Below are 21406 nucleotides of genomic sequence, written 5' to 3' on the forward strand. Positions count from 1 at the left end.
CGTTGGTTAGGTGTTAGTGGACATTAAAATCCATGATGATGGAACACTATGACGCTCACTTTCGTCTCTTTGACATTTGCGGCTGAAAATATATATGTATTTTTTATTTCGACAGCCCTAAAATTAGTGTCGTCCTTCACTTACGATAAATGCAAGAATGAGATAGCTCTAGTTTTAGAACTGTCAAGGCACATGAAAATTTGTTTTATCTGGTAGAATTGGTACCATTGTGTATATGTACGAGTTGCCCAGTTTACAAAGATTGTTCAAATGATCACTTTTTATTTATTAAACTTTCGTATTAAAAGTTGAGGCAACGTAATAGAGTATGTTATAAAGGTTAATACTCTTGCAAAATAACAGGATTGTATTACAAAAGATGAGTCAGGTTTCGAAAATGCCCCACCTCTATTCGACAGCAGGAAATTGCAACAAAATATACATCCATTTCAATTTGAACATTCTTTGCAAACTTGTCAGTAATTAAAAGTTTAGCGATTGCAAATTTTTCAGCCACAAATGCGATAACAATATTAAGAAAGACACAATAAGTATTAAAATCAAGTAAAAAATTGCTCAGAAATCGAAAAAAAAGTGTGATAAAAACTGAACGTTTGGCTGCAACATAGTAATAACAGCTAGGTACTATGTGACCAACAAAAGGCTGCTTACTTACTGGGGTTAAAAAGACTACATTGCAGCAATTCATCTAAAAAAAAGCAATATTTCAATTTGACATTCGTTGACAATGCGGATTTCCTTTTATATAAGGAAGTGTCAAGTTGCAATATTGATTTTTAGACGAATCGATTTGATGTGGCATTTTTATACTCCTAGAGCGTATTAATAAACTAATCTCAGCCGAGACTGCCCTCAAGACCATGCGCAAGTCCCTGTTTTTATATAAGAACTGTCACATTGACACGGTCTTGAGGGCAGTCTCAAAGCTGAGATTAGTTTATTAATACCACCCCTAGGCTGGTTATATACTGTTATTTAGATGGAATGGCGGGTTGTCTGGCTGTCGGTGGCAATGCGAAGATTTCAGGTGTCTACTTTAAAATATTTCAACTTGTTCTATAACTTGGGACTTCTAGCAACTTGCCTGCCCACCATCATATTACATTTTGCACCATTTCTTCTCAACCATCACAGGTTTCCAAGCGGTGGTACGTGATAATAAGAAAAATAAAGTAAAACTTTAACTCTCAATAGAAAAAGAAAGATTTTCAAGTTAGGTAAGTCGACCCCAGAAAACGGGATAACGCTAAGGTGATGATGAATGCTTGAGAGATACAACTTTGGGCGATAAAGCCCACGTATTGTCTTCAAGACATGCTTTTTAGATAGTAAACTATTAACGGGTCGATACGTGAATAAATATTAAATAAGGTAAAGACAATGAGGATAAAAAAGTTTCTTTTTTTTTTCTTTTTTTTTGTATTGCACCATCCCGCGCTCCAATGCATAAATTTCTTTCACCCTAAGGTTGCCTGGGAGAAATTGCTGTTAGAAAAAGACAGTTTCGATTGAAAATAAGTTTTCTTCTTTCCAATCTTTAGAGAATAAACATAACACTATGATTTTGCAGTTAAACGTTGCGCAAAGGGTTACAGTGTAAAAATATAACCAAAAGAATATGTTTGTTTCATCATATTCATCACCAGCCCATTAACGTCCCCACTGCTGGGGCACGGGCCTTCCCTATGGATGGATAGGTAGATCGGGCCTTAAACCATCACGCGGGCCCAGTGCGGATTGGTGGTTATTAACGACTGCTAATGCAGCCGGGACCAACGGCTTAACGTGCCTTCCGAAGCACGGAGGAGCTCGAGATGAAAACTTTTTTTTTTGTGGTCACCCATCCTATGACCGGCCTTTGCGAAAGTTGCTTAACTTCAACAATCGCAGACCGAGCTCCTCGTACGTTATGTTTGTTTACTCAAATAATATCTGTTAAAATTTAAGAACACTCAACAGTAGCGTCATCTGATGGGAGAAATAGGGATATTTTATTCTGATTGCCTTATTAATTTGTCTTTCCTGACGGCACTATGTACCTTTTATTTTATAGCAATCAAGTTTGTTGCTTATATTTCTATTTGTAAACCCCCCAGCACCCCCCCCCCCCAATCCCACCAACAGCCAACCAACCCACCGCCCAGTCTACATGTCCACACGAGTGTAGCACAGGCCACACACTGCACCACTGACCTGTCCCGCCATGATGGTGTCAATCTCATGCTGCAGTATCGAGCACCGCTGCTCGGCCGACTCCAGCTGGGCTTGTTTCCGCACGTCGGGAACTTTTGACAACTCATCTGCAAATTGACAATACAGGCGGTTCAAATTCAAATAAATCTTCATTCAGTAAAAATTCTTTCTTTGCGTTGTAACACTATAGTAAAAGTACAATAATAAGATACAGCATGTTCACGGTAGTACTATAGGCATACCATTGGACGGCCGACCACGGCCCACATTCGCACTAGGATCTAACCTGTATTGTTGAAGCAGAAGCGCGTCACGCTACCAATACCGTACCAAGCACGTATTCCTGCATGTAACGTGACAAGGCATAATATCTCACTATGTTACTAGATTTGCAAACATATTCCCAACTAGATAAATTCTGTTTATTTGGGATAGGTAACATAGGTAACACAGTAGGTAACATAGTTACACTTTGAATCGTCAATTTTTACATAACGAACGTCTCATCCGCCTAAAACTACTGCAGCTTCTCACAAACTGTATAGCCGGGGAAAAGAAGCTGCAAGAAAAACCTCGGCACAGGGCCCTAGACGTTCTTTAAAAAAAAACATAAAATATTGTTATACAATTATTGAGTAATTTAGCTGCCTAATATCAGTTCTCAGACAGTTAATCCCATGCATTCATATCCTCTAAATAATCACTAACTTTATAATAACCGTTTTTGTACAGTTTCTGTTTAACTACTGTCTTAAAACAGTTGAAAGGCAAAACGGTTAACAAGGTTAAAGGTTAAAAAGGCAACATTGAAGTAATTTATCTAAAAATGTTACACTGCTAATTATTATTAGATTTTTTATTTATTTACATAACATAACATAAACTGCCTATATACGTCCCACTGCTGGGCACAGGCCGCCCCTCAATCAACCGGTGGGGGTATGGAGCATACTCCACCACGCTGCTCCACTGCGGGTTGGTGGAGGTGTTTTTACGGCTAATAGCCGGGACCAACGGCTTAACGTGCCTTCCGAAGCACGGAATCATCTTACTTTTTCGGACAATCAGGTGATTCAAGCCTGAAAAGTCCTTACCAAACAAAGGACAGTCTCACAAAGTGATTTCGACAATGTCCCCATCGGGAATCGAACCCGGACCTCCAGATCTTGAGCCTAACGCTCTAACCACTAGACCACGGAGGCTGTTTATTTATTTATTAAATCTTAATACTAAATATACAATGTTGTATGCACCTATAATTGGGTTATGTAACAGTCCAATTACTGATGTAACTTTTATTTAATGTTTTATTTAAACTGTTGGTGTACATTTTATAAATAAATAAATAAAAAAGCAATATTGCCATTTGACAATTGTTGCCTCCGTGGTTTAGTGGTTAGAGCGTTAGGCTGCAGATCTGGAGGTACGAGTTCGATTCCCCATGGGGACATTGGCGAAATCGCTTCGTGAGACTGTCCTTTGTTTTGGTAAGGATATTGCAGGCTTGAATCACCTGATTGCGAAATTCCGAAAAAGTAAGATGATAGTGCCTCGGAAGGCATGTTAAGCCATTGATCCCGGCTATTAGTAGTAAAACATCTGTACCAAACCGCAGTAGAGCAGCGTGGTGGAGTATGCTCCATACCCCGCCAGTTGATTCTTCTTCTATCATGTGGATTGTGAGGTGAATTACCAACCCCATCAACCTAGGTGTCAGGGTTATTACTGAGCCGCCATAGACCCCTGACATGACTCATGTAACGACTACCAGTTGATTTAGGGGAGGTCTGTGCCCAGCGGTGGGACGTATATAGGCTGTTTATGTGAGGACCACTTACTGCGCAACTCTCTGATGTACTTCTGTTCTTGTTCCAACATCAGCCGGACTGTGTGCACCTTGGACACCTCCAGCTGGCGCTGCTTCTCCGGCTGAAAACATACAAACAAATCCATAAGTACCAAATATTTTTTGTTATAAAGTTTGTTTTCCCGGTTCGAAACTAAAAAAGCGAACTCGACGAGTTTGAATTCATGTTTGGATCATAGATAGATATCACGTGGTTTCCAGGATATGTACCCGGTTAAAGGCAATAGGCATAGTACAAAAGAAGCAGATTTTTTTGGTATCCTGTAAAATTTTGTTTTTGTTAGTTAATAGGAGCTATTTGCAAATCCCCATCGACATGTAAGACTTTTCAGCAGAATAAAGAAGTGAAAATAATTTGAAATATACCATACTGCTGCAAAAGACTTGGGTATATAAAACACTTCTTTTTTTTCTGTAATAGGGCATTGACTGGGTCAAAGATAAATCATAAAATGCTAATCTGGAAATATAAGCCAATGTAACATGTTCAAAAGTCAATCTCATTTTACTTTTCGACTTATTTTTAAAGTTTGACCGCTTTTATTGATGACGTCACAGGACAGTATTTCCATACAAACTCCGAAGAACACTTCCGTTTAGACGTTTCGTAAAAAGTATCTCATTTGACTAGGTTGTCGAGTTGCCCATTCCCAATTCTCAAATATTTACCTTTACTCCATACCCCATGAGGTCATACTACGACCTTGCCAATGTATGTAGGCAGCTGTGCACACAATCATTGGTACCGATACCTCGTTGTATGATACTGGGCACCTTATAGCACACCCAGGACACTTCATACAAACAACCTCGTTTTACACAGATACTACACATTGACATACTACACATGCAACTGTGTGCGTGACGTCTGAAGGCTGCCAATTACAATACCAATTTAACCGTCATTTCTTACTTAGCTGACCGCCTGCGGTATTTCCACTGAACGCTGGGAGGACCTTGCTGTTTTAAGACTAGAGTGGCGTCACTGTGTCAAAACAGGGGTGGCCAACTTTGAGCAAAATCGCCTGAAAGAGCTCGACGTAAAACGCCAAATACGCAGGGATCGTTCCAAACCCATCTATAGCTACACCTTTAACTCGGATGGACAGCTAATCTGCCTCCAATGTGACCGGGTTTTCAGAACAAAGTTTGACTTTGCCAGTCACATTCGAGCGCACGAGAGAAGAGACTGAGGTCGCCGTTATCGGATACGACAAGGAGGACTATATATACTATATATAGGTGTGTTTATTTAATATAATATGCTACAACGGGAAAGCAAAGAATTAATTTATTAGGTAAGTAGAACCTATTGTAAAGATGCAAAGCAAAGCTACAAGATTTTAGCTTCCTTGTTTCATCTTTTGGAAACCTATATTTTTTTCTGTGTTTTTGGTAGCGGCTGGATAAGCATCCAAACACGGCGCACAATGCAATGCACAATAATCGAAAAAATGCGTAGTAATCGGGATCAACGGCTTAACGTGCCTCCCGAAGCACGGATCATCTTACTTTCGGACAATCAGGTGATCAGCCTGTGATGTCCTAAGCAAACTAGGGATCACAAAGTGATATTCGTGATGTGTCCCCACCGGGTTAGAACGCGGGGCCTCCGTATCGTGAGCCCAATGCTCAAACCACTGCTTAGAATGAAAAACCTCTAAAACGCCTTTTTGAAAAATCACATTCTGATATGATTTTCTTCATCAAAACAAGACATACATAACATAACATAAACAGCCTATATACGTCCCACTGCTGGGCACATTAGTTACATCTCATTTTAATATTACCTACATTACCCAAGTACTCGTATTAACGACATGAATAAACCTTACAAGTCATGAAGTCGAAGACACGACAATATGAACTAACGCGCCGACATATTACCATATTAATTTATAGATGTATTGTCCTGCAATATTGTGTTACAAGTTGCAAGGTCGCGCCGCAGCGGCTGTCTTTAAGGCTACAAGCCCATCACGAGCCAAGACATTATAATATTTTATTTATTCATTCGTGGTCAGCAGCCTTCGTGGTCTAGTGGTTAGAGCGTTAGGCTCACGATCTGGAGGTCCGGGTTCGATTCCCGATGGGGACATTGTCGAAGTCACTTTGTGAGACTGTCCTTTGTTTGGTAAGGACTTTTCAGGCTTGAATCACCTGATTATCCGAAAAAGTAAGATGATTCCGTGCTTCGGAGGGTACGTTAAGCCGTTGGTCCCGGCTATTAGGCGTAAAAACACCTCCACCAAACCGCATTGGAGCAGCGTGGCGGAGTATGCTCCATACCCCCTCCGGTTGATTGAGGGGAGGCCTGTGCCCAGCAGTGGGACGTATATAGGCTGTTTATGTTATGTTATGTATTTATTCATTAAGGCAAGAGGGAACCCACTGCCCCATTTTTCCCTAAAAGTACCATGGAGAATGCTACACCGATAAGAGCGTGGCTCTTCAATTTGTGAATACATATATTCAATGAGAGTCCTATAAACCGGCCACCGATTACCGGCCAGCGGGTTATGAGGTCGCAAGTTCTAATCCCAGCACAAGCCTAAACCAATGATTTTAGAATTTGTTTCCAAATTCATGTTTGGATCATAAATGATTATCACGCGCTCGGCGGTGAAGGAAAACATCGCGAGGAAACCCACATTCCTGAGAAATGCTAACCTAACCTGTATTGGGATGATTCTCCCTTTGCGGGTTTCAAGGTCAGACAGGCACTCACTTCTATAAAAACTAGAACTGACAAATCTTCAGGTTAGGTGAGCGGACCCCGTGAGAAACGGGATAACGCTAAAATAATGAGTACTTGAAACCGGAAACATGTATGAAGTCTTTGATGGGAGTGGAAGAAGCGAAAGTGGTGTGTCAGGATCGTAGTAAGTGGACTTCCGTGGTTTCCGATGGTGGTGGCGGTACATACGGTCACGAGCATAAATATGTATACACTTTGGTACCATGTCACATTATCTTTTTTGACAAATTAAACTTCTTCTTCTTCTATCGTGTGGGTTGTGACTCGTTGTGAGGTGAAATACCAAATTAAACTGTAAGTCTCACTAAATGTCAAATGTGTTAGTGCGACAGAGTCCTAAAGTGGGTACATTATATTGCTCATGACTGTACATACATACATAAACTCACGCCTATTTCCCACCAGGTAAGCAGAGACTATATAATTCCATTTGCTTCGATCCTGACACACTTCAACACTTCCCACTTCTTCACATTGGTGGTGGTGATCAATGGGAAGTAGAGATGATCTATGTAAAAGGCGCTCTGCCTACCCCTTTGTGTTATTACTTACATTGACAGGCACAGGCGCGGTGATAGGAGTCTTGTGCCGGGAGGTGTTCTGCTGTACTGTCAGGACGGTCGTCGGGTTGGCTGGAATGTGGAAATACATTTATTTATTTATTCTCTACTAGCTTTTTCCCGCGGCTTCGCTCGCGTTAAATACAGAGTAACATCGTTCCCGTTTCCTGATTTAAAACACAGAAGAGAACTCGAAAATTACGAAATGCCCCATACAAACGTAAGCTCAGTAAAAATTGTAAACTTAGGTACACTAAAAATGTAATGCTGTTTATTTATGTAAAAAAAATGTACCTACCTTTTTTCTGAATAAATATTATTACTAATAAAAAAAAACTTCCACCCCCCCTTTTAGAGAAGCGGGGGGAGGGGTAGAAAGAGACAAAAAGTATCCTATGTCCCTTCAACTATCTCCACTTAAAAAAACACGTCAAATCCTCGCTCCGTTTAACCGTGACGGACAAACAGACAGACACATACGTAGGTACATTTTCCCATTTACAATATTAGTAGGTATGTAGGCTATTTATGGTTTCACCAACCTCGGATCATGTGCACCACCTGCTGGTGCGTGTGATGCAGCACGGGCACGGCTCCCACCTTCAGGATCCTGTCACCGGCGCGCAGGCCAGCTCGCCACGCGGCGCCGTGCTCCTTCACTGACTGCACGTACACTGGGTTGTCGCCTGCAAACCATACGCATTGTTTCAACCACCTCGTTTTACACAGACACTGCACATTGACGTTATGGTGAAAAGATCGGCCAGTCTGCGTTACCGACTAAACCGTCCGCAGACTGTTACCAGGGTCCCCGGGCGCGAGAAAACTTCAATGCGCCGCTCGGGGAGGCTCTTTTCATGCTTTTATGTGACGTCTGATGCACATACGATTGAAGACTAAAGTAAGACCGAGGGGGTGAAGCAAACCTAGCTCAGACGCTAGTGGTGAGTTGCCGTTCTACACGTAGTACTATTCCTTATTCTATGCTTTTAATCGGCATGTGATCAAATCAAATATCCTCTAACCCTCGTTGACAATTACATAACATAAACTGCCTATATACGTCCCACTGCTGGGCACAGGCCTCCCCTCAATCAACCGGAGGGGGTATGGAGCATACTCCACCACGCTGCTCCACTGCGGGTTGGTGGAGGTGTTTTTACGGCTAATAGCCGGGACCAACGGCTTAACGTGCCCTCCGAAGCACGGAATCATCTTACTTTTTCGGACAATCAGGTGATTCAAGCCTGAAAAGTCCTTACCAAACAAAGGACAGTCTCACAAAGTGATTTCGACAATGTCCCCATCGGGAATCGAACCCGGACCTCCAGATCGTGAGCCTAACGCTCTAACCACTACACCACGGAGGCTGTTGTCGTTGACAATTACTTCCGCACAATATCTCAGGAAGAGGAAATGACTGAAAACCAGCGCTGGATGGCGCCATAGCATGGCTCCATCACAGCACAAGCTGAACCATTTCCTTTTGCCCGTATTCGTAATATTCATAATTACCTAGTTCTTATAGCAAATGTAAATTGTTACTGGCAATAAATTTATTTTATTCTTATTCTTAAAATGGCCCCGATTCCTGCAGACACCTCCTAATTTTACTTTAAGTTATACCTGTCATTTTCTTATCCGCCGAAAAGAAAAGGGAGTCTTAATTTTAGAAAGAATGAGTAAATGAATGAATACCCGGGCGAATCAAAAAGGTATCTCGCTGGTATGCAAACCGTTTGACGTGTGCTGTCAACATAATTCTGTCGGGTTATTGGCCAATATAAAATTTTTAGGCGGTTGTTTTAGATTTGTGCTTAAAATTGACGTGTGTTCCATAAATTTTATGCTTGTCAATTAGCCGCCCCTTTCCTTTTCGGCGGATAAGAAAATGACAGATATAACTTAAAATAAAATTACATGGTATTTACAGGAATTAGCACCAATAATCGTTTCGTGTGAAGGGTGTGATGGTACTGAAACACAGCTGGCAAGGAGTGGGTGTGTATCATTATACTCGCTCCTTGTTCGAGAGGTTTTTAACAGTGTAGTCTACGTCTTATGCTCCAGCATCGTCACAATTTTCAAAGCTCATATCCAAAGCTAAAAAAAAAAAGTTAGTTTCCCGCTTCCTGAGCGCAGCTGTCAACTAATGTCATTACGGTTTTTGTGCACCGGCGCGTCACTTCGCCTCCGTAAATAAACTAATTGAAAACCAATATTTAATACAAAAACATGATTGATATAGTGCGAAAAGTCTGTTACTTACATAATCAAGTGCTTTTTCTCTAAAAAAGCTAGAAACAGTACCAAAGAAAAGATGTGGATGACGACGAGCGTAAGTTCTTTTTGATAAAACAAAATGTGGATTAAACTGGTAAGTCTTAACATTATCCATCTACTAAAACAAGAGAAGATATATTTATGATCAATTCAATGTAATTCCTTTTATTGTCGAAAACAAATTACTTTTTTTGAGGTTATAATTTTATAATCCTAACATTCGAAGAAGTAACTTAAGTTGGTACTTATTACTAATAAAAGTAACTAGTTTTATTAACAGAAATAATAATAATATTAAAATTGTATCGTGTTCGTGTTATAACAGTGATTTTAAAAGTTATACTTTATTCCGACGTTGATGTTGTTTAAATTCGCCTTATATAAGGCAGGCAAATATCTGAGGACTATACAGTCTTGACTTTAGTAATTTAATATTCGAAAATCACGATCAAAATAGGCCTAAGCCTTGTCTTCAGTCCCTGATTGCCGCGTTTTTATTTTCATCTGTCAAAAAAAAAAAAAAATTTGTTTCTATTTGTAATTCGTGTTCTTGGCTTATGTTGCGGTTGATAACTTACTATCAGCGAATGAAATGAGCAGTTTTATTGTAAAACAAAGAGAACCAGTGAAATATAACCGCAGAATGGCATAGAAAAGTAAATAATACACTCGGAAATAATTTGACAAGTTCAGATAATTAGATGACAGAAGCACTTCATGTTTACCCTGTTCATCAAGAAGTACCTATGACACAGTAGTACTCGATATCACAGAGGTCATCTACACCATTGGTAGACAAGATACATAACTTATTCAAGATAACACTTAAAACATTTAGAGAATTATAATTGGTTTACTACAAGATGACCATACTTAAAAATGATATTATATATATTATAACAGTACATAATACCTTCTCACAGTCTCTGTTAAGTGGTGTTAATAATGTTATCTTCTCCGAATGATACTTACAATATAAGATGATGATAATATACCCTAACAATAAAAACAGAAAGAGTGTTAAGAGAGTACAGGCAAAAGATAGCCTTATTATAGTAAGCAATTTCTTCCAAATTACTCTAATCTTATTATAATTCAAGCTTCCAACGTATGGGTGATGATTATTGGTACCAACCTAACCAACAAGAGAACACCACTTGGAGAGTCACCTAGTTAAGCACTAGTAGTGAACTGTCTGACTAGAGAATAGACAGACTATTTGTTTCCTTTTAGAGCTATCACAATAGAGGATAGACAATGGACTTGATGTATCAACCCTATTAACATAAAAATCAACCACTAAGACTGTTGCAAAGCGCAAATATACCTATGCCTTATTTTAATACCTAGAGCTATCATTTAGCGGATGGACAGTGGACTTGATGGTACCAACTTAATGTACATAAGAGCTATCACTAGGAAGTTTGCCATTGCTAAGCGCTAATATACCTATTTTACATTTCCATACCTAGAGCTATCACTTAGAGGATAGACAATGGACTTAAAGGCACAATGCACATAAGAGCTACCATTAGAAAGGTCGCCATTGATAAGCGCTAATATACCTATTTGTCATTTCCATACCTAGAGCTATCACTTAGAGGATAGACAATATACTTGAAGGTATCAATGTAATGAACATAAGAGCTACCACTAGGAAGGTCGCCACTGACAAGCGCTAACATACCTATTTCTCATTTCCATACTTAGAGCTATCACTTAGAGGATAGACAATGGACTTGATGGTATCAACCTAATTAACAAAAGATCTACCACCAGGAAGGTCGCCATTGCCAAGCGCTAATATACCTATTTATCATTTCCATGCCTAGAGCTATCACTTAGAGGATAGACAATGGACTTGAAGGTATCAACACAATGAATGTAAGAGCTACCACTAAGAAAGTCGCCATTGACTAGCGCTAACATACCTATTTCTCATTTCCATACTTAGAGCTATCACTTAGAGGATAGACAATGGACTTGATGGTATGAACCCTATTAACATAAGAGCTACCACGATTATGGTCGGCATTGGCAAGCGCTATATACCTATTTCTCATTTCCATACTTAGAGCTATCACTTAGAGGATAGACAATGGACTTTATGGTATGAACCCTATTAATATAAGAGCTACCACGATTATGGTCGGCATTAGCAAGCGCTATATACTTATTTCTCATTTCCATACCTAGAGCTATCACTTAGAGGATAGACAATGGACTTGATGGTATCAACTCAAATAACATAAAGCTACCACTACAAGTATCGCCTTTTGCTAAACGCTAGTAGATAGCCAGAACATAGACCAACTATTTTTTATACCTTTATTTCCATGTTTGGTTTGTCACTTGAGGAATCGAAGATAAACCATTGAATTGTCGGGGCTTACCTACCCATGTTGAAACTCAAGATTAGACTAATGCTGAGAAACAATAGACTATTATGTCAAATTGATTATTATAAAATAATGAGAGTACAAATTCTGAAGAAATAACCAACAATTCAAAACCTAAAAGCCTCTGTTCTATTAATCAACCTCAACTGTGCTAGAAATCAAAGTATTAATAGTATGTAATGTCAGAGATTACTTTCAAAAGAGATAACTGTACACAAGACATGGTTAGAGAATACTGCTATTAAATTCTTTCAACCAACATCATAAAATTCAAATAGCACATAAATAATAATGAATAACATTGCCCGAAGAGTGAGTAAACGAGATAGCAACAGGATCTGTGGAACAGAGACAACTGTATCAGCAGGCAGCCCCACAGCCAACAGCATGAACAGAAAGCCCACAAGGAACAGTATCAGCAGGCCGCCCCACAGCCAGCAATAAAAGCAGTGATGCAACCAGACATGATCAGCAGTGCCATAACCAGCAGTACCAGCAGCCCTACAGCCAGCAGTAGTAACAGAGCTACAACCAGATGTATTAGCAGTCTCACAGCCATTAGTATCAACAGTGGCCCAGGCAGCAAGGCCGTTTAAGAATAGTACCTCATGAGGAGGAAGAATTCCCTATAAAGTTATAATGGGAAAATTTGCACAAGCAAATAATATACCTACCTTTATGATATTTACTTTTTCAAAATTCTGGTAAAATTAATTCCGAATGTCTATCACTAAAAGTTTTAGCATTATCATTAAGACATGGGATTCAAATCCTGTCTTTGTTAATCAGGAATAACAATACTAATCTCAGTATAAATTGAGGTACCTACCTGATAATATTATAACTTCAATGAAAATTTCCTTCAAGTATTACATTCGAAATTGTAAAATATTGATACCTAGTTCGGTTAGATAGAATAGTTGCCCTTTTTATTATTAACTCATAGGTGAAAAGGAAGGAAAAATAGTTCATTAGTAACATACTCGTATAACTTACATCACCATTAGCGTTTTCTCTAAATTATGTTGTTGTAGATTTATTATGTTGTTGCTGATCAGCCCAAAACACAGTTTACAATTAATATAAAAATTACAACAATAATGTCCCTCCACTTAATCAATCGGAACCAAACTGCAGTGGAGAAGTAACAATAATATTTTCATGATAAATATATGTTAATCCTATTTTTCGGTTAGTGTTGTAACGTAAATCAGGCAGGTCCCTTCACTAAATAACCTGACATATTAAATCTTCAGGATGGGTACGAGAAGTGAATCCCTGTGCAAACAACAGGATCATGTTAAGTTAGGTTAAAGGAAAGGATGATTTTTACGAACGATGATAATATACCTACACGACTGATAATTAATAAATTAATGTTATCCTTATATGTAACTGCATACCTAAGGGTAAAATATGTTTTATTCATTTATTTATTTTTTCCAGTAAATAATAGGACGTTACTATTACTGTCCTAAAAACAAATTCAATAATTATTACCACATAAAAAAATATACTAAATATTATTACCAAGCCCATATGGTCGATATTAGGTAATACACAATAACGTGGGCTCAGGTAATCTATTTTAATAAAAACAAATTCTTAATTATTCCGAAGATAATTATCACACAAGTACATAATGTAAATGTACTTCCCCTCTTTATACTTTCAGCCTCATTTAACAATATCTTATAATAAAGAGGAAAGTTTAGTTTAGTGGTTCTGAATATTTTAATGAAAAAGGTCATTTGAATAAATGTATCGAAATTCTTACTTGCACTTATATTTGTATTTTCTCTAATCAATTTGACATGTTGTCTTAGGATTCATTTAACTACTCAATGTCGACAACAATTGCCAACTTAGCACAGGATGTTACAATCAATCTTGTGTCTGGGTGCCCTCGTCATTACCCGTTCTTCTTTATGTATTTCTTCTTCTTTTATGTATGTAAACAAATAATGTGTAACTTTGATAATTATTGTAGCCCTTGGTGTGCCAATGAAAAATGAGTGTTATACTATATGATGAAGTCCCACAGTCCTTTCGACTATAACTATCGTTGTTGTTCAAGAGCTTCGGAAATGTGCTCTATGGTGAGGTTCCTGTGAGGCTCTTATAGCCAATCTTGATGTTGAGCCCCATCAGAAATTTGTTCTTGTGTAGTTCTTTTGTTGTGAAATTGATAGTAATGTGAAATAGGTATTTAATGTACTTGCTCAACTTCAACTTTATTATTTAGAACTATGTATCTATTCTAGTACAGTATAGTATAACCATATATAACATACATAATATCGATTCCATTCTTAAGAACTGGTGAAACTTGTTTAGCGAACAGTTATTATTCTTATTGTTTTTTACATGATAATATCAAAACGTTTGGTGGAACGCCGCGCTGAGTTTATCAGGCGACGGCTGTGCCTCTGACTGCCTTTATTGGGATTAAAGTCATGGGCAGCTTAATTAGCTTTTGTGATAACAATGTATGTACTTTATTCATTAATGAATAATCATATTATTGGTACTCGTTTCAATTTAAATGTTTCATTCCCAACTAAACTTTGAACATCTACACTGTTAAAAACCTCTCGAACAAGGAGCGAGTATAATTATGAGATTAAACGAACTTACCTGTAAGTGAAGTTCTATCTCAATTATACGAAGCCCCTAAAGCTTCCACAGGTGATGGAGTTGTCCATGAAACATGCTTTAAACATAATGACATTAGTTGACAGCTGCGCTCAGGAAGCGGGAAACTAACTTTTTTTTTTTAGCTTTGGATATGAGCTTTGAAAATTGTGACGATGCTGGAGCATAAGACGTAGACTACACTGTTAAAAACCTCTCGAACAAGGAGCTTCGTATAATTGAGATAGAACTTCACTTACAGGTAAGTTCGTTTAATCTCATAATTATATATACCATACACCTCAACCTATTCCTTTGGGGATACAGGAGTGATGCTATGCTATGTTTTTGGGGGTGTGGTGGTGCTGATACTGACCGGAGACCTTCATCCCGTAGCCGTGCTCATCTCGCTGGATGGTGACGGTCAGCAGCTCGTCACCGCCCGGCGAGCCTGCGCCGCCCAACATGCCTGCAACAATACCGAACATAATTATATCATATTGCATACATACGGTCACGAGCATAAATATGTATACACTTTGGTACCATGTCACATTAACTTTTTTGACAAACTGAACTGTAAGTCTCACTAAATGTCAAATATGTTAGTGCGACCGAGTCCTAAAGTGGGTACATTATATTGCTCATGACTGTACCTCTGACTACCCCAATTGAGATTTAGTCGTGAGCTTATGTTTATGCATTTACGTTCTATCTCGTTACGTTCTATTTCATTCAATCGCAACGAAACATGTCGGAAACATTGAAGAAATTCGTAATTTAAGTTCTGCATCTACGCATACATATGTGTTCACAAAGACCATCCAGAGATAAACATAATATAAACAAACGAATTCCTAAAATACGACTGCATTCCCCATACGGTCGTTTTGTACGAGTATACCGTACGTGTATTTGTAATCATCGAGCGAGTAAAATATACCGAAATACACTATCTCTGCACATTACGTAAACAGGAAGCGAGGGTGGCGTGAAGAGAGAGAGTGCATTTCATAGTGCACAATAAATAAAATAAATATATTGAGCGGTAAAAAGCAAATACTCCTAACTTACACCGAACTTTACAGGAGGAGAAAAAAACTGAATAACCTTTTTTGTTAATAATATAGCGCGACGTCATGTACTGAAGGTAGTTTTGTAATTTCAACTACATGTAAAAGTCGATTTGTCTAAAAATGTAAGATAGGAGTATTTGCTTCTTCCCCGTCGATATGTGGGTATTTAAACTTGGGGATAGAACTGATTTAGATATTTAATACTTTACTGGATGATTTCAGGAATAATATTTTTTTTTTTACTTTTAAATAGCAATTTAAAGCAATATTATAAAGAGACCACCTGAACCCTCCTTCAACCTTCTGACTACCCCAATTGGGATAAATTTGGGGTAGAATGACCGCAAGATGAACTAAGTACCCACACGTCACCGAACTTACTGTTATACTAACGTGATAGGTGGTGAGCCGTATCGCCAAAATAATAAGTCAGCATAAGTTGAATTACAACACAGACATGAACACACAATAAAATCCAGCTAAGTACGGTAACAACATTCCGGGGAAGATAACATCTTCATTATCATGCGCCATACATGCGCGCGCGCTGGCGACGACGAGTCTGGCGGCTCGGGCCGACAGCTGTATGACTGTGTTCAATATTTATGTGTGTATGTAAGGAGTTTTAAAGCTCTAACTGCGATATACAATACATACATAAGCACACGTCAGTAATATTTATTGGAGTAGACAGAGCTACTACTTGAAGACTTTTCCGACTTATTACAAAAAAGATATTCCTTTCAAAGATAGGTTCACAGATAGTCCACGGATTTTAATGGCACTAATTAACTAGTCATAATAATTCTCTGAGGTCTCTGTATCCGAGGTGGTGTAATTTCGATGTTGTAAAATACTGGAGTTCTTTTTTAATAATTATATGCAAAATCTGCGACACTAGCGCCGCGAACGCGGGATTCTTTCGTGGCGCGGACTATATTTTAAACCCGGTATTTTTATTTTAAGTCTTCGTTTCGTAATAAGGCGATTGTAATTTAATTACGTGCCAATGTGTGAAATAGTTCTCTGACGAGTTATGCCTCTGCCCACACCGATAAGTATTACGGGCGTGAATTACGTGTCTTCGTGGAATTCGACTTGCCATCTGTTTTATTAATAATAAAGTCAATTCCAAGGACAGTATGATATAACGATGCGCGCATGATATTTTGTTTAGGAAAAGTGATGTTTTGGCACGGGACCGCCCGCAATGTGCGCAGTGACAGATTCAGTGCTCCAGCGAGACAATGACGTCAGAGTGCTCCTAATGAACGTGTTTCTTTTTGTTTTAGGTTATACCGATTGACATTGTATTTACCAGTTTTCGAATTAATAGGTGAGTAGGTATGTACCTACTGTATGCATTATGTGGGATTAAAATACAAACTTCATTTATTTCAGTAAGAGTTGGTATTATGGATAGAATGAAGCCCTCTTCATCGCAGAATCACGGGTTTGAAACTCGGCTTGGGTTCTAAACTACTGAATTCGACTTTATGAGTTTGATTGTAGATAAAGTTAGTTCAAGGATTGTAGACAATTGATATCACGTGGTTTCCAGTTAGTGTTCCGGTTAATGGCAATAGGCTCGCCCCCTATTTACACCCCTTCCTAGGCAGCTATGTTTAAGTCCCATGTTATTGCCACTGGGTACAAAACTTGGAAACCGCGTGATATCTATGATCCAAACATTAATTCAAACTGGTAATGTCGAATGCCGTGGTTTAGAACCGGAACCACTTCATGCTCCCAGTCAGAGGCACATCCATCGCAAGGTGAACCAAGTACGCACACCTCACCGAGCTTTCTGTTAGACCAACGTGATAGGTGGTCTATAATGGTCGAGCCGATTGTGTTAGTGTGTGTACAAAAACGTAATCGGAATATAGATTCCCATCTGGAGTAGTCAGAAGTACAGCCATCGCATGATGAACTAAGTACCCGTCTTTCACCGAGCTATATTAGTCCAAAGTGATCGGTGATCAACTGGTGAACATCATACTCAACACTTCTATATATACTTGTACACTCACAAACAATAACTATATGTTAGGAAAACCCATGAAATGAGACAAACGATCCACAGAATAAACGGTTTACGAGTTTTGGCGCAATGTTAAACGGCTAATGGGGATGGATGCGAGTTGTTCTCATGCGGAGAGAGGAGTCGTAATCGTAAACGTTGATGGACCGTCATACCTACATATCAGCCACTAGATGACAGGATATTGCCACGTGGACATACTAGTTCAGTACAATTATGACAACATTTCCCAATAACTTCAATGCGCGGTAAGAATTAGGTCTGTCAAAGTACGTAAGCCATAAGGCCAAATAACTAGTCATGACATGAGTCATGCCAGGGGCCTTTGGCGGCTCAATAGTTACCCTGACACCAGGGTCGATGAGGTTGGTAATCCACCTCACAACCCACACGATAGAAGAAGTAAAGGCCGCCGATTGTGCTTCTCTTGTCATTTTTGTAATTGTTTTTAATGTTGTGTTTGTATACGCAATAAAGATTTTTTGTATTGTATTGTAAGCTAGTGCTGTGACGTTCATTAATTAGCATAGTGATGTGTCAGTCGAGATTATGCTGGTCGATTCAATGAATACAAAATTCTTAATTGTACAAGAAAAATGTAAGATAGGAGTATTTGCTTCTTCCCCGTCGATATGTGGTTATTTAAACTTGGGGATAAAACTTATTTAGATATTTAATAGTTTACTGGATGATTTCAAGAATATATTTTTTTTACTTTTAAATATCAATTACAGAAAACACTCTCAAGAAGCAAAAGTCGCCACTAACCAAGTTGAAATAGGACGTAATGCGAAATAATATCGCATGTCGGCAAAAACCAGCTCGCTGAGAATGCGGGATAACTGTTTATGTGCGTTATGCACTTATACGGGACTGACGTGTGGGTGTTTATACGTGAGCAAACCTGCTGCCTAGCCTGCTAGGGGGATTCTGTGACAGTGTTCATATAATACAACAGATGTGAAGCTTGCTAAAGTTAAAGGCTTCGGCACACCAACGGTAGAAAAAAATAGTTTTAAAAACTAAAAATCGACTACGGAGAAATCGCGCTCTAAAAAGTAAGAAACAAGAAAATAATTCTCCGAAATTCTTTCGAATAGTGATGTTCATAGCCGTGGTGGTGTTTCGTATCCCTTTTTCATCTTCTTAGGGGCTGATTTCCGGGATAAAAACTATCCTGCGTTTTTCATCTAAATCGATTCAGTGGTTGAAGCGTGTAGAGGTAACAGACAGAGCTACCTTCGCACTTATAATATTAGTGAGGATATTAGTATGTATGTACTAGCAGGGATAGTAAATGAGCTGTTCATGTTATGAGAAAATTACATGCCCATATAGACCATAATTCTCAGCCACTCCATCATGATATCCATGTCTCAAAGTAGGCAAATGACCAGTCGAGAAAGTCCACCGTCGCTAATTTTCTTACTTCAATCATCTCACTTTCATCATCACAATACTTTCTTCGCTTGTAATTAGCACAGTAAAAGTTTATGCTCGTTAACAGTACTTTGTATTTGTAACGGGAAACAGACTGACTTTTGAGATGTTTTTTTTTACACTGGGTATTAGTGTCATCGTAACGAATACCGAGGGGGATGATTCAAACCATGATTCTGAGTTCATATCAAGTTGTTTCCGTCGCAAAATTCATGTTTCTTTTTGTTTATTTATTTCTACACAATAAAACAGACACAAGGAACATACAAAGAAAACAGATAGTACAGGTAAGCTTATCTCTAAACAAAGAAATTTCTTCCAGCTGACCTACGATACGTTATGACGTAACTTACGTACGTTACGTTTCCGTTCTACGGTTTTTTTTTTAATAATTTAAATTATATACTTTTGCGATGGCAAATTCAATTTGGTATCAACACGGAATCATGGTCTGAAACATCCCTCAAAAATTCGTTACGATATCACTAACACCCTGTTATGTACGCTGTTTATCAATACGGACATGTCGTAAAACGGTATAAGCCAACAAGAGGATTTGTTTTACTGTTCATAATTTCCATCTCACGACTTCGTATCAAGAGTGGCTGCGAATTGTCTTCTAATTACGACTGATTCTGATCTGATTAAGTTTGTGAAAAGGTTACTACAAGGTTTGTAGCTCGTTAGAAGGAATTGGGTCGTGTACTAGATTCAAGGTAAATTATGAAATACTGATTACTAAAAAAGACAGATCTAAAACCAACGGAAAACATTTTATTTTTCCTATTTAATTTATTTATGAATTTTAATCAAGAAGAAAAATGTAATAATTCCGACATTTTATCACGTGTATTTATGTCATATATAAACTAAGATACGAACGATAGTAATTTTGACATTTAGGAAAAGTAACTGATTAAAAGGAAAATTAAAGTCTCGACGCATATGGAACACAGATACCTACCTACTAATTAGTATAGTAAGTCTCGGAATGTTATTTAAGTACCTACCTACCTTAGTCCAATTCCAATGTTGTTTAAACTACTATAATATATTATGAAATTGATTGTTTCTCAGTAAGCGAATCAAATGTATTCTTTTGAGAAATAAAGTATCTTAAACCTTATTTGACTACTTGGAAAGTAGCCTATTGAACCAATAGTAGACGGCCAAATTACTGAAATTATTACCACATTTTTCAAGAACGTGTAGCACCCTGTGCCGAAGTTTTTCTTGCAGATAATTTTCCTCGGCTATACAGATTCGAAAGCTGAAGTAGTTTTAGACGGATGAGACGTTCGTCAGAGAATATATTTATACAAAAATTGACTTATCCAAGCGTAACCATGTTAACAACTGAATAAATATATTATGTTTGTTTGTTTTATTAGTCGTAGGGCTAGCGCAAGTACACACACACACACACACAACACAATTACTTGAATTTGAATTAGTTAATAAGTACATAATATGTACTATATTATATTGGGAAGGCACTGTCTCCCAAAATACAGGTTCGCCTAGTTTGGGAGACAGGGTTTCAACGAGAACTGTAACCTGAGCTTTTCAATAAACATTATTATTATTATTATTCTCATGTTTTGTAGCTCTGTCCACCTCATTACGGATTACGGGCGTGAGTTTACGTTTGTATGTATTAGATAGATAGATAAAATCTTTATTTAGGTTAAGACGTTACATTAACTTCTTAATATTAAAATAACATTACGTATATGTTCTCATGTGGTGTGGTATAGAATTTGACACACGCGAGTGTTGTGCGAATCCTGTATGTCGGCCTATCAGCCTTGACCGTGGGAATGCGATGTTGCTCCAGTTGAGCGTCGTATGCGCATGATTCACTCGAGACTTGATTCTGAACCGGGTCTGATAAAATGACACGTATATACAATCATCTATAGATAATAATATTGAAGATGGACATGAGAGAAAAGATATAGGTAGTAAGAATTAAATGTGACTTGTTGTAGATTTATTTCGGATAGCATTCACAAACCCTTTGTAACGGAGCATATTACATCGCCAAGTGCGAAAGAGACGAATTAATCAAAAATTGAATTGATGTTTCTTTCGCACTAAAAGTATACAGCATAGTATGAAAGAGTTA

At 38.3% G+C, this 21406-nt stretch overlaps 1 protein-coding gene across 1 annotated transcript in view; it reads right to left on the minus strand.

Annotated features, from left to right (window-relative positions):
• The window catches only part of LOC126377987 (uncharacterized), a gene marked incomplete at its 3' end in the record, with an annotated part of 240856 nt that extends 224555 nt beyond the window's left edge, over positions 1–16301 (minus strand). Inside the window, exons 1-6 of the mRNA XM_050026006.1 lie at positions 16188–16301; positions 15095–15187; positions 7945–8088; positions 7395–7474; positions 4053–4143; positions 2215–2321 (exon numbers count right to left, since the gene is read on the minus strand). Coding sequence (XP_049881963.1) covers positions 2215–2321; positions 4053–4143; positions 7395–7474; positions 7945–8088; positions 15095–15187; positions 16188–16230 — 558 coding nt within the window. The remainder of the gene's footprint in view (positions 1–2214; positions 2322–4052; positions 4144–7394; positions 7475–7944; positions 8089–15094; positions 15188–16187) is intronic.
• Positions 16302–21406: the final 5105 nt, after the last annotated feature.

The sequence above is a fragment of the Pectinophora gossypiella genome, chromosome 25, assembly GCF_024362695.1.
Source record: "Pectinophora gossypiella chromosome 25, ilPecGoss1.1, whole genome shotgun sequence".
Taxonomy (NCBI): domain Eukaryota; kingdom Metazoa; phylum Arthropoda; class Insecta; order Lepidoptera; family Gelechiidae; genus Pectinophora; species Pectinophora gossypiella.